Source organism: Sinocyclocheilus grahami, unplaced genomic scaffold (genome assembly GCF_001515645.1).
Source record: "Sinocyclocheilus grahami isolate Dianchi unplaced genomic scaffold, SAMN03320097.WGS_v1.1 scaffold76.1, whole genome shotgun sequence".
NCBI classification, from domain to species: Eukaryota; Metazoa; Chordata; class Actinopteri; order Cypriniformes; family Cyprinidae; genus Sinocyclocheilus; species Sinocyclocheilus grahami.
The window spans coordinates 2,719,377-2,732,146 of NW_015505255.1; the positions used below are offsets into that span (position 1 = coordinate 2,719,377).

The 12,770-nt window shown below is 38.7% G+C and overlaps 1 protein-coding gene across 1 annotated transcript in view; it reads left to right on the forward strand.

Annotated features, from left to right (window-relative positions):
• The first annotated feature begins 4,559 nt into the window (after positions 1-4,559).
• The window catches only part of LOC107586031 (tight junction protein ZO-1-like), a 136,513-nt gene continuing 128,302 nt past the window's right edge, over positions 4,560-12,770 (forward strand). Inside the window, exon 1 of the mRNA XM_016273243.1 lies at positions 4,560-4,999. Within this exon, the coding sequence (XP_016128729.1) occupies positions 4,905-4,999 (95 nt within the window). The 5' untranslated portion in view covers positions 4,560-4,904. The remainder of the gene's footprint in view (positions 5,000-12,770) is intronic.

The following is a 12,770-nucleotide window of genomic DNA, read 5'->3' on the forward strand; positions in this document are numbered from 1 at the left end:
GTTTATGCGGTTTAAGGTTAAAAAACACATTATTTTCCACATACTGTACATTATTGTTTCTCCTTTATCCCCCGCCTTTCTGAAACGTGTCGATTTATACAAAGCTCATCATTCTAAAAAAGCGAGGTGTGCTCTGATTGGCCAGCTATCCAGTGCGTTGTGATTGGCCGAATACCTCAAGCATGTGACAGAAATGTTACACCCCTTACCATACTGTGATCCCGTCTCACAGCAGGACAAGACTCAGGCCAGCTGCTCTGCTCGTGCACATCCCATCATATCGTGTCAGAGGGAGTGTCAGGCATGTTTATAAACTGAATAATTTAAGTAATTTGTGGATTAGTGCGTACTGTAGACGTGAACCGTTTCAAACGATTCAGTTCGATTTGGTGAACTGGTTCGACCGGTTCACTAAGAAGATCCGGTTAGATAGAACGATTCGTAGTTTTGAACTACCAGACAAAGTAGTTTTGCTTTCACAACGAAACACACAGCGTCTCCACAGCATGGCAGCGGCGGCAACAGCGAGAATAAAAGTTACGCCTTCTTTCTTTGCATGAACATTTGGGCCGGGTTATGCAAATCTTCCCACATTGTGATGTAGATATGTGGGGACATGTTAGAACGAGACGTTTTAGGTAGGCGTGGTTGACTCTGAACTTTTATAAAGAATATCTCTTTGGATTTGAGACTTTAGCACCAAGAGCTTGTAACACTCCAAAGAGAAAGAGAAAATTTAAATAGCATCATATAACCCCTTTAAATTTATATTCTGTGCCGTTATCCTCTTACTTCCCACTATCCTTTTATATCCTTTTTTATTGTAAAATATAAAATTATTATATACCTCTCTCTGTATTATTATTATTATGATATGTGTGATATTTTGAATTAACTGAAAATTTAGTTAATTTTAGTAATTTTTTCAAGCTTTGACAAGCTTGTCGTTTTATTTAGCTTTAATTCATTTTTATTTTAGTTTTAGCAGTTTTGGTATTTTTTTTGTGTGTAAATTATTTAATTTGCCATGGCAACATTTCTAATTTTCATTTAAAGGGCTAGTTCACCCAGTAATGAAAATTACCCCATGATTTACTCATCCTCAAGCCATCCTAGGTGTATATGACTTTCTTCTTTCAGACAAATACAATCGAAGGTATATTAAATAATGTCTTGGTTCTTTCAAGGTTTATAGTGGCAGAGAATGGCTGTCTATATTCAGCAGTCCAAAAGAAGTCCAATAAAGTGCTCCACATGGCTCCCGGGAGTTTATAAAGGCCTCCTGAAGCGATTCAAGGCATTTTTGTAAGAAAAATATCCATATTTTTTCCAAAACTTTATAAACTGTAATCTCTAGCTTCCACTGACTGTCGTACGCACGTTCACGAGAGAGTGGCGTTCCAGCGGATGACGTAGGACGTAGCGTAATCTCCAGTGAGAATATGCTAGTCTCATGAGAAGTTTTGTTTACAGCATAGGAAAACTAGTCTCCTCTTGGCTTATTGAAATCCTCTGAAATTGTTCTTTACAAATCCTTGTTTTGTACTTCTAATACGTGACCAGTGTTTTGTTTTGCTCTCTCCTCTGTGCTTCTGTATTTATCACTTCTCACCGGTGCTTACACTACGCCGACGTCCTACGTCATCCGCCTGGAACGGCGTTCTATTGTGAATGCACGTATGACATTTAGCAGAAGTTAGAGATTACGGTTTATAAAGTTTTAAATATGGATATTTTTCTTACAAAAATGCATCAATTCACTACGTTTTAGGCTATCCCTTTAAGTTAGAGAGAGGGAGAGAAAGAGAGAGAGATTATTCCTGATAAATAACTTATTTCCTTTAAAATATGTATCTGATGTACTTAACACCTCTTTCAGTATGACTCATACAGTATTGTAGTTGCTATATTTAGTATGACTTGATATGATTCATTAGTGAGGCTCAGTTCAATAGCTTAGATGCACATAATTGCTAGGGAAAAGTGCTCTTATTACTTTCAGCTCTATTAGAAAATAAATGTGTTGAGAGTTGAGACAAAGTTATTAGTGCGCTTATTTTTTTAAAATATAAAAGTACTGCATAAAATCCCATCAAATAGCGATACTCTCAGGCTCCACATAATCTCAGTGATATTTCCGTGTGTGTCCTGGTGTTTGACCTCACTGAAGTGCATCTCTCTTAGTCATGCTTAACTTAAAAAGGTTAATGGGCTCTCCTGTGGGACCGAGGCGCTGGTGCGCTCTCAAACCACTGCCTGGTCGCATTTCATTTTACTCCGTATAGCTTGTGGTTAGGTATTTCCTGCAATATTATAACGCATAGAAGATCAATTACTGACTTTTTGTGAGTCACAAAATTTCTTTTGTTGTTTGACAGCACAACAAATAGTTGTTCCGCACACCCAAGAGGTCCATTATAATAATCAATTAATCTCTCTCTACACAATTACAATGGACTCGCTAATCACTCAATTCCATTTCTTAATCGCAAGTGTAGAACCCACTCTCCCAATCCCCCATTTAATTTAGTGCTTCAGAGGCCTAAAGGTTAAGGACCTCTTTCAGGCCCATGTGGGCAGGACCCAGGAAGAAATAACGGTTACTGAAATTGCTATCCAACACAAAGCACTCAAATGCAGGTACAAGTAAAAAGTGTCTGTTGAATGGCAAAAACAAGGCTTAGTTAGGAAATCAAAGTCACTTACTATTGATCCTATTGTATGTCCTGGTTACCTGAAAGCATATGACTAATAACGTTCTTTTGTCTAATGGCAAATTGCCCTTTCTAATTAAGCCAGTGCTTTAACTTGGTTAAGGCAGCCAATGGTCAGGCTAACAACGGCTGCCCTTTAGACCTCTGCGGTATCAGATGAGGGTTACTTAAGCAGATTGAGACCGAAAGAACGTCAGCAGGTAGCCATTGTTATGGCTTAAAATATAAAAGTACTGCATAAAATCCCATCAAATAGCGATACTCTCAGGCTCCACATAATCTCAGTGATATTTCCGTGTGTGTCCTGGTGTTTGACCTCACTGAAGTGCATCTCTCTTAGTCATGCTTAACCTAAAAAGGTTAATGGGCTCTCCTGTGGGACCGAGGCGCTGGTGCGCTCTCAAACCACTGCCTGGTCGCATTTCATTTTACTCCGTATAGCTTGTGGTTAGGTATTTCCTGCAATATTATAACGCATAGAACAGGGGTGGCGAACGTCGGTCCTGGCGAGCCGCAGCCCTGCAGAGCTTTGCTTCAACCCTAATCAAACACACCTGAACAAGCTAATCAAGGTCTGAACGGTTATTAGGAAGCTACAGGCAGGTGAGTTTTAATTAGGGTTAGAGCTGAACTCTGCAGGGCTGTGGCTCTCCAGGACCGGAGTTCGCCACCGCTGGCATAGAAGATCAATTACTGACTTTTTGTGAGTCACAAAATTTCTTTTGTTGTTTGACAGCACAACAAATAGTTGTTCCGCACACCCAAGAGGTCCATTATAATAATCAATTAATCTCTCTCTACACAATTACAATGGACTCGCTAATCACTCAATTCCATTTCTTAATCGCAAGTGTAGAACCCCCTCTCCCAATCCCCCATTTCATTTAGTGCTTCAGAGGCCTAAAGGTTAAGGACCTCTTTCAGGCCCATGTGGGCAGGTCCCAGGAAGAAATAACGGTTACTGAAATTGCTATCCAACACAAAGCACTCAAATGCAGGTACAAGTAAAAAGTGTCTGTTGAATGGCAAAAATAGGGCTTAATTAGGAAATCAAAGTCACTTACTATTGATCCTATTGTATGTCCTGGTTACCTGAAAGCATATGACTAATAACGTTCTTTTGTCTAATGGCAAATTGCCCTTTCTAATTAAGCCAGTGCTTTAACTTGGTTAAGGCAGCCAATGGTCAGGCTAACAACGGCTGCCCTTTAGACCTCTGCGGTATCAGATGAGGGTTACTTAAGCAGATTGAGACCGAAAGAACGTCAGCAGGTAGCCATTGTTATGGCTCTTGTTTAGGTTTGTTGCTTGGGACAGAATGATGCTTTACATGGATTAAAATAGCACTGTTGCATCCCTATGCGTTTGGTTGCAAAACTTAATCTGTGTATCCAGTTCATTTACTTATGGTTATGTGCATGTGTTGGGGATTAAAAAATTAATTGTGCCTTCTCGCCGCTTCTTCACATCTCCCTCGCTCCTATTCCTGCATGTCTCCCATCCCCCTCTGCCATTAGTAAACACCGGTCACAGAGCTCAAATCACAGAATGCTCAATTTTGATCTGATTTGCATTGAGATGTTTTTGTGAGCTGGATGAACCGAGTTGTTTTGTAAATCATCTGACATTATGTTTAGATACTCTGAAATCTATTTCCGTGCCATCTGAGAGACGCTCTCGCTGTCTGTCTCTCTCGCTCTTTGCTTCTCACCCCCACTCTTGCTCTTCCCGAGCATGTGCACGTCTCTCCCTCTCTCTCTCTTTCTCCCTCCCTCTCCCTTGTCTCTCTCTTTTTTCCGCGTATATACATGCACACTTTTCCTCTCTCCTACCTCACACACACCGCTGTCACTTGCCGCTGGCTTCTGTCAGAGTTTCTCTCTGATTGTTTTCAGAACAGAAAGTGCTTCCCGAGGAGCGCGCAGAAACAATGTGCTGCTCCTGACCAACACTGAATGGATTAGCTGGCTATTCAGAGCACTAATGAGATTACAGAGTCACAACAGACATGGGTCCTAGCGGCATGGTACCTTTTGTCGCGCTTCTTGAGGAGTGTTTTCCTTGTCAGTCCCTCAGCACTGGAAATGGCGCTCTGAAAGTGAACGAGGCTGACCCAGCGCAGGCGGATGCCAGGGAATAGACGCGCACAAGCTCACCTATGTTGGTTTCGTGGTGGTAGTGGTGGACAATATGAAGTACCAGAAATACATAACAGTGATGCAGATGGCCATGGGAGTGACAGCCTCCAACAAAGACGACTGCATCCCTCCGAAGAGACAGCTGTGGTGAGTAGAAACTGAGCAGTTTGAGAAGTGAGCGAGTGAGTGTGGAATGGGAGGAGAGTGAAGTGTGACGTGCGCCGAGGTTTTGTCAAACACAAAAAGGAAAGAAAAAAGAGATGGAGGAACTGTTGCATTTTAATCTTGGACAGCACAATTAGAGCTGTTATGCTTACTTTTGTTTGAGTTTTTGCTCTTTTCTTCTCTTGAACCCACCTTTTTCATCTCTCATGTCTGATTTATTTATTTATATGTATTTTTTTGTCTCTTTGATATGTTGTTGTGCTGTAACTCTCTCTCTTCGTACACTGGTGATAGACTGAATTGGTGCTTCCTTGGTATAATAAAAGCTAACATATGGACCAAGAAATAATGTTGTTGAGCCTGAATAGCCGAGTTAGCGATAATAAACCATTACAAAAATGAATTTAATATTTTTGTAATGATATTTTGCATTTGACTTGGTTATTTTTTCATTTTCATTCTCTAGTGCCTCCACGCTGAATGCACTCAGACAGCTTATTAATGACATGGGTGCAGCCACTCAAATCCATTTAACAATTACCTCTCAGTGCATTTGCAACATTCTTCCAAATGAAAGAACAAAATTATCCACATCCTCTGATTTTACAGCGGCATGTGTTCATTATCTTAATGATATTTGTGTGCGCTGGTTGAGTGGAGGTCGAAGCTGGTTATTACATTATTATATTACATTTGTATTATATTGCATACTGTACCTCTCTATTTTTGTGTTTTTTTTTACTTATTTTGAATTGTACTTGCTTGTTATATTCAAAGATCAATCAGAACATTTCTGTTCCATCCGAACACCTGCTGACACCCAAACCAGTGGATTGTGATTGCTCACATCTGGTCCTCAGAATTCAGACTCAACCCTGTGTTGTATGTTATGCAAACCCACATTATCATTTAGTATTTTAATGGTGCTCAAATTTAATCTGTTATGGAATGCAATTAGCAAATGAATTCCATTGATGAATGTTTGAGGAAGTGAGGTGAATCTGGAGAAGAAGATAATAGCCTAGTTATAAAAAGCTTCCATTTGGGATACAAATGCATTTCTTTCATGCTGTCCTTACGGTATTTAATCCGTTTTATTATAGTGTTCCAGAGATTAAAATATTTAAAATAAATCAATTGATTTGTATATAATATATACATTTTAAACACTTGTTGTCCAAATAATATATAAACCTTTTATCTTGTCACTTGTGGTCTCCTCAAAAGATTCACAAGGGTGTGTCGTGTTTTGGCACCACCACCTCCCCATCAGCACAGCAGTCACGTGCATTGATAAGGGGGGTGGGTTTTTCATCAGAATTATGTTACATTATTGTCGTGATGGAGGCATCCATCCAACCAGTTAGCCTGCAGTTATTGGCTCTCTGCTGGTTCCTGTTCATACCGTAAGCGTGGCAACCAGATTGTTGACAGTGCTGACAGTGGGAGGCGACCGTTGTATTGCACCCTCCCAGATGTCTGTCTGTTGCCTCCTGCAAGCCATTGTTCTCCCACCTGCTTAATGATGCATGAACTCACCCAGAAGCATCACACCCCCAAACTGAGTGTTGAGCAGAGTGGATTTTAATTGCAACCTCCAGAAAATATGTTTTTGCCTTTAATGATTGCATGATCATTGTAGGTACAAAAAGAAACCCCAAAACAAGAAACCACCAATCTGCAATTCTAAATTTGATTTAGCCATCATCTACCGGTCCTCAAGTCACTTGAAACTCAAAAGCAAGACTTTATTGTCCAAGGAACAAGTTTGAACCCGTGCCCCTTTTATATTAAACAATCAATGCAGCTCTAGACTATCCAGTGTTACAAAAGTACGTGTTTTCCTGTTGGGACACTCAGTCAAATAGTATAATTAAGCGATATGTCATGTGTCACTTGTCTTTTGAAACAAGTGCGCAATGTGGTGAAAAATTGTAGTCCGATTCACACATACACTGAAAATTTCCACTCAGAAATTGCTAGTATATTTCACTAATAATTTCAAAGAAGTGGCAAGTAACTTCGGAAAAATAATTTTTTATAGGGTGCATGCTGGATGAAGGCGAGCTACAGTCACATTATGTGAGGTCTGTTAAAGTCTGATATCACAAAAACCTAAGACAGACAGTAGAGTACATTTTATTGATTGTGTCAGACTGAAATACAACTTTTAAAGTGTGCAAACACTTAAAAAGAGATTCAGAGTGTCAAAACTGACAACGCTGTGCTTCAGTTACTCCACTATTGGCACCAGAGAGGAAATCTCAGCACTGATTGACACTGATTGCTCTCCATGTCCTCAACATTGTCATTGTCTCAGAGATGTGTGGTCAGGATAAAATAGCTCTGTTTGTTTTTGACACACACGTTTTCCACTCTGCCGTGAGATTGTAATCTCCTTTCAGATGCTTTATGGCACTGTGGGGGACAGATTACCCTGGGTTTACTGCCTCATCCCTGCCTTACGGCTCTTGCTCCTCTGCCGCCCCACAGCCTCCTCGTGTGGAACATCTTTTTTAAGGAGGGTTATGTGTTTGAGGGGTTGTAGGGGGGATTCTGCTTAAATTTGGCGGTGAGTTGGCCACTGTAATCACATTTGGGATTAATCTATTGGGTAAAGCAGAAAAAAGAGCGGGAAATGTGGAGATTGGGAATTGGCTATAGAGAGTTATTAACACAAACCTTGCTCACAAAACATTAAATGAAGTTAAACATAATTCAAGTGCCCAATTATGATCATTTAGTTAAAGGAATAGATACCCAAAAATGAAAATTTGGTGAAAATGTACTCGATAGATGTTAGCGCCATATTAACTTTTTGACAGGAATAAAAACAAGGCTGTGATGGATAGAAGTACATTACGTTCAATGGATTGTACTGTTCTTTAACAGGATGCCAAATGTACAGAGTCTATTAGGGGGGGAAAATTCTATAGGCAAAATCTTCATAAAAGAGTTGTGAGTTGTAAAAATGATTTGCTCTAGGAGCATAATAAGGTGTGTGATATTATGAAGACTGTAAATCCTTTACAGCCTTGTTTTTATCCATGTTAAATTCAATATAGCATCTAACCTGACTAAGGTCTATATTTATTTTTGGGTGAACTGTTTGTTTAAAGTTAATGCAACACAGTTTTTCTCTCTATTAGCCATTTGGTTATAGTCAGGATTTTAATCTGTTTAGCTCTACAGCACAACACTGTCCTCTAAAAGTGTCCTCACTTTATGACTTTTAAACCTGTACCTTAACTTCTTAGTCATGACTCCTTTAAAAAAGCAGCCCACCGGGAGGGATGATAACATAAGGCCTCAGAGTTTTTGCTCCTTGTGGGCTGGCCTGGACAAGTATGACCCCTCTGATCCTTGAGTCATATCTGCTTTCAGACGGGCTGACTCGTAGTACTCACCATATTAACCTGCAGGATAAAAACAACATGCAGTTGGTCACCAAGCTGAAGCTGCAACCTGAGGGTGTGACACAATGCTTAGTCACTTTATGACTTTTAAACCTGTACCTTAACTTCTTAGTCATGACTCCTTTAAAAAAGCAGCCCACCGGGAGGGATGATAACATAAGGCCTCAGAGTTTTTGCTCCTTGTGGGCTGGCCTGGACAAGTATGACCCCTCTGATCCTTGAGTCATATCTGCTTTCAGCCGGGCTGACTCGTAGTACTCACCATATTAACCTGCAGGATAAAAACAACATGCAGTTGGTCACCAAGCTGAAGCTGCAACCTGAGGGTGTGACACAATGCTTAGTCATAACAGCAGAAAGGGTCCTGTTTCTATAACACTCTTCTACAGGACTATCATGCAAGATGTTCCACAGAAACTAAGTACATTTACATGAAATTTGAAATGTGATTTTAGTCAGACAAAAGTAATAATCTATCTTTTTATTTTACCTGAATCTTGTGAAGTCGGACTAAAATGCTGTCCAGCATGTATACAACCGTTCAAAAATGTTTTTGAAAGAAGTCTCTTAGGTTCATTAAGGAAGCTCTTATTTGATTAAAAATACAGTAAATGGTAACATTGTGAAATATTATTGGAATTTAAACTAACTGATTTCTAATTTAAATTATTTAAACAAATTTATTCTTGTGATGGCAAAGTGGAATTTTCAGCATCATTACCCCAGTCTTCAGTATCACATGATCCTTCAGAAATCATTCTGATATGCCGATTTGGTGCTCAAGAAACATTTTTTTTTAAATCAATGCTTAAAACAGTTGTGCTGCTTAGTGTTTTTGTGGAAACCATGATCAAGTTTAAAAGAACAGCATTTAGGTCTTTACTGTCACTTTTGATTAATTTAATGCATCCTTACTGAATAAATGTATTAATTTCTTTCAAAACAACAACAAATCTTTTTGAAACAGGGGTGACATGTATTGAATTCTTTAAATATTCTATTATGCATGGGTTTGATCCCCAGAGACAAAAATATACCTTTACCATACTATAAATTTTTTTTTTTTAATTATCTGGCAACTTTTTAAAATCTGGCAACATTTAAAACATTTTCTCCATATCAGAGGTGTTTGTCCTTATGATTTTGCCTTCTTTGTTTAATAAGAATTTGTGGCTAGACCTGTGTTTTGCTCTAGGTGTGGGTGCCAGGTCGTGTTTGTGTACTGCTCTTGCAGTCAGGACGGGTGGACGGTGGGAGACACTAAGCATGGGCCTGTGACCATTGTACTGTCATGTTTGATACACGTCTATATCCCTAATCTCCCTCTCCATCTGTCGAAGCTGTCTGGCCCACCTAATCAGCATGTCACTTTCTGTTCTGCTCCTGGTCATCTCATGTCAAAGGTCCACTGCTAAGATTATTTACAGTTATCCCATCAGTGTGACCACCAACACAAACACACAGATTTTCGCATGCTTAAAGTTTTATACTTGCTGTAATATTCCTTGCTTTGTAGTCTTGTGACTTTCTAAACTCTTTGGTGGTATTAATCTAGTTTTCATGATTACACAGTCATCTTAGGAAAGCAGAGGGAAAGACAAAGAAGGGTGAAAGACATAATTTCCTGTTTGTCCAGGTCACAGGAGCCTGTGCAGTGTTAATGGTATTCAGGGATCAGTGTTGCAGATTAACCTCTGAACGACGGGTGAAGAGGAGGAATCATTCTAGAAGGGCTGCTTAGACTAAAGCTGTGTGTTGCGTCTGTATCTCTGCTTCTGTGTTTACATCATGAACTCTGCACATAAGTTCCCAGATGATTCCACCACTTGAGTTGCTTCTCCTGAAGTCATTAAAGGAGATTCACCAAAGACTGAGGTGTCGAGTTTTAAGAATTTGGATGCATTTGCAGATTTAGTTTGACCCTTGATGTCTTTGGTAAGTTGCACTTGATTGCTCTGCAGAAAGCATCCAGCTCTTCGTGCCAGGAATGGCTATAGAGCATAAAGTCACATGAGACTGTTTGGAAACACCTTGTTAGAGCTTGAATGCAGGGTCATTGCGTAAAAACTCAGTCAGTAACAGGGGTCTTTAAACCAGACCCTAATGGAGACTTAAAAAGTGATGGGGGCTCTGTAATTTAATGATAATTTGCATATGAATTAATTGGATTTGTAGAGAAAAAAATGTACTAGTGCTCTTTGAGCACAATGCAGTTTGGACCTGAAAATGGTCTTGGTCAAAGCACATCCCTCAGAGTGAGTCTCACTTGTCCACTTTCATCTGAGAAAGATTTGATGACTGATAGCATCCTTGGGACACTTTCTTCTCTTAGTCATGCAGTTTAGCCTTAAAACTATCCCAGCTTGCAATCAGCACACACCCGAGCGCTGTCTTATATTCGCTCATATCAGGTGCTGTGAACATCAATGATATGAATACATCAAAGCTCCTTGCCCTCACCTTGGCATCCTATTGAATGAATGTATCATAACAGGTAGTGTCACAATCACTGAACTGAGTAATGGATCTACATCGGCACAAGGTCTCTGCTCCTCCGACCATGCAATGTCATACGGCATAGCCTTGGTGGGGCTATCTGTTTATGCTGAACCCTCACACGAGAACATCACCTCTGTTAGAGCATACCGAGCATGGTGCGAGTGATTTTTTTTTTTTAAGATTTATTTTTGGCATTTTATGTCTTTATTTAGATAGGACAGTAGGTGGACAGGAAGTGAAGTGGGAGAGAGAGAGATGGGGATAGGATCAGGAAAGGTCTGTGAGCCAGGACTCGAACTCGGGACACCCGAAGCGCAACAGCGCTACATGTCAACACACTGCCCACAGGGCCATAGGCACTGATGGCAGTGGGCTATTTTAACATACACAAATGACTATAAATGTGATTCTGCATCAATATATTGCTATTGATAATGAGGCAGTCAGATTTAGTTTCACCTCATCATATAAGCATCTTGTGGGTCTATCAAAAAATGTAATACAAATAAGGAGATAATTTTATTAGGAGATTTTAATGTAAATTGGAAGGATAAATTACAAAGGAAGAAATAAAAAAAATTTGGTCATTATGATTTTAAACAGATTATTGAAGGGTCAACCAGGCTAACTAGATATTCAGAAACATGTATTGATCTGGATTTTACAAATAGACCAGAAAGGATAAAGAAATGCTATAATCTGGTAACTGGATTATCCGATCATAATATGATTTTGATTGTAAGAAAGCTCACTAAAACCAGATTTAATTTAATATCTGAAAAGGTAGAAAAATATAAAATACCTAGAAGTCAGTTGGATAGTCTTGAAAAAACTATTAAAAAAATAGACTGGGACGCATATTTAACATATGAGGTAGTAGATCAAAATTGTACATCTTTTATGACTGAAACTCAAATTATAAACAGCTATATAAGGAAAGTAAAACTAAAACCAGGACAAAGAGAATATTTACCTTGGTTAAATGAAACAATTCGATTACTTATGAAGCAAAGGGATCATGCTCTTAAGTTAGCCCTCAGGTCTAGAACGGAACATGATAGGCGTTTATTTACCACATTAAGAAATAAGGTTGTAAAGGAACTTAGAAAGGCGAAAGCTACTTTTTTTATTAAGACTATTAGTGAAGCAAAAGGAAATACTAAAGAAATATGGCAGAATTTAAGGAAATTAACAGGAACATTTAAGATACATAAAACTATAGAATTAAATATAGATGGAAATATGATTAATGATTCAAAAAAGGTGGCATGGGCTATTTTAACATACACAAAGGACTATAAATGTGATTCTGCATCAATATATTGCTATTGATAATGAGGCAGTCAGATTTAATTTCACCTCATCATATAAGCATCTTGTGGGTCTATCAAAAAATGTAATACAAATAAGGAGATCATTTTATTAGGAGATTTTAATGTAAATTGGAAGGATAAATTACAAAGGAAGAAATTAAAAACTTTAACTGGTCATTATGATTTTAAACAGATTATTGAAGGGTCAACCAGGCTAACTAGATATTCAGAAACATGTATTGATCTGGATTTTACAAATAGACCAGAAAGGATAAAGAAATGCTATAATCTGGTAACTGGATTATCCGATCATAATATGATTTTGATTGTAAGAAAGCTCACTAAAACCAGATTTAATTTAATATCTGAAAAGGTAGAAAAATATAAAATACCTAGAAGTCAGTTTGATAGTCTTGAAAAAACTATTAAAAAAATAGACTGGGACGCATATTTAACATATGAGGGAGTAGATCAAAATTGTACATCTTTTATGACTGAAACTCAAATTATAAACAGCTATATAAG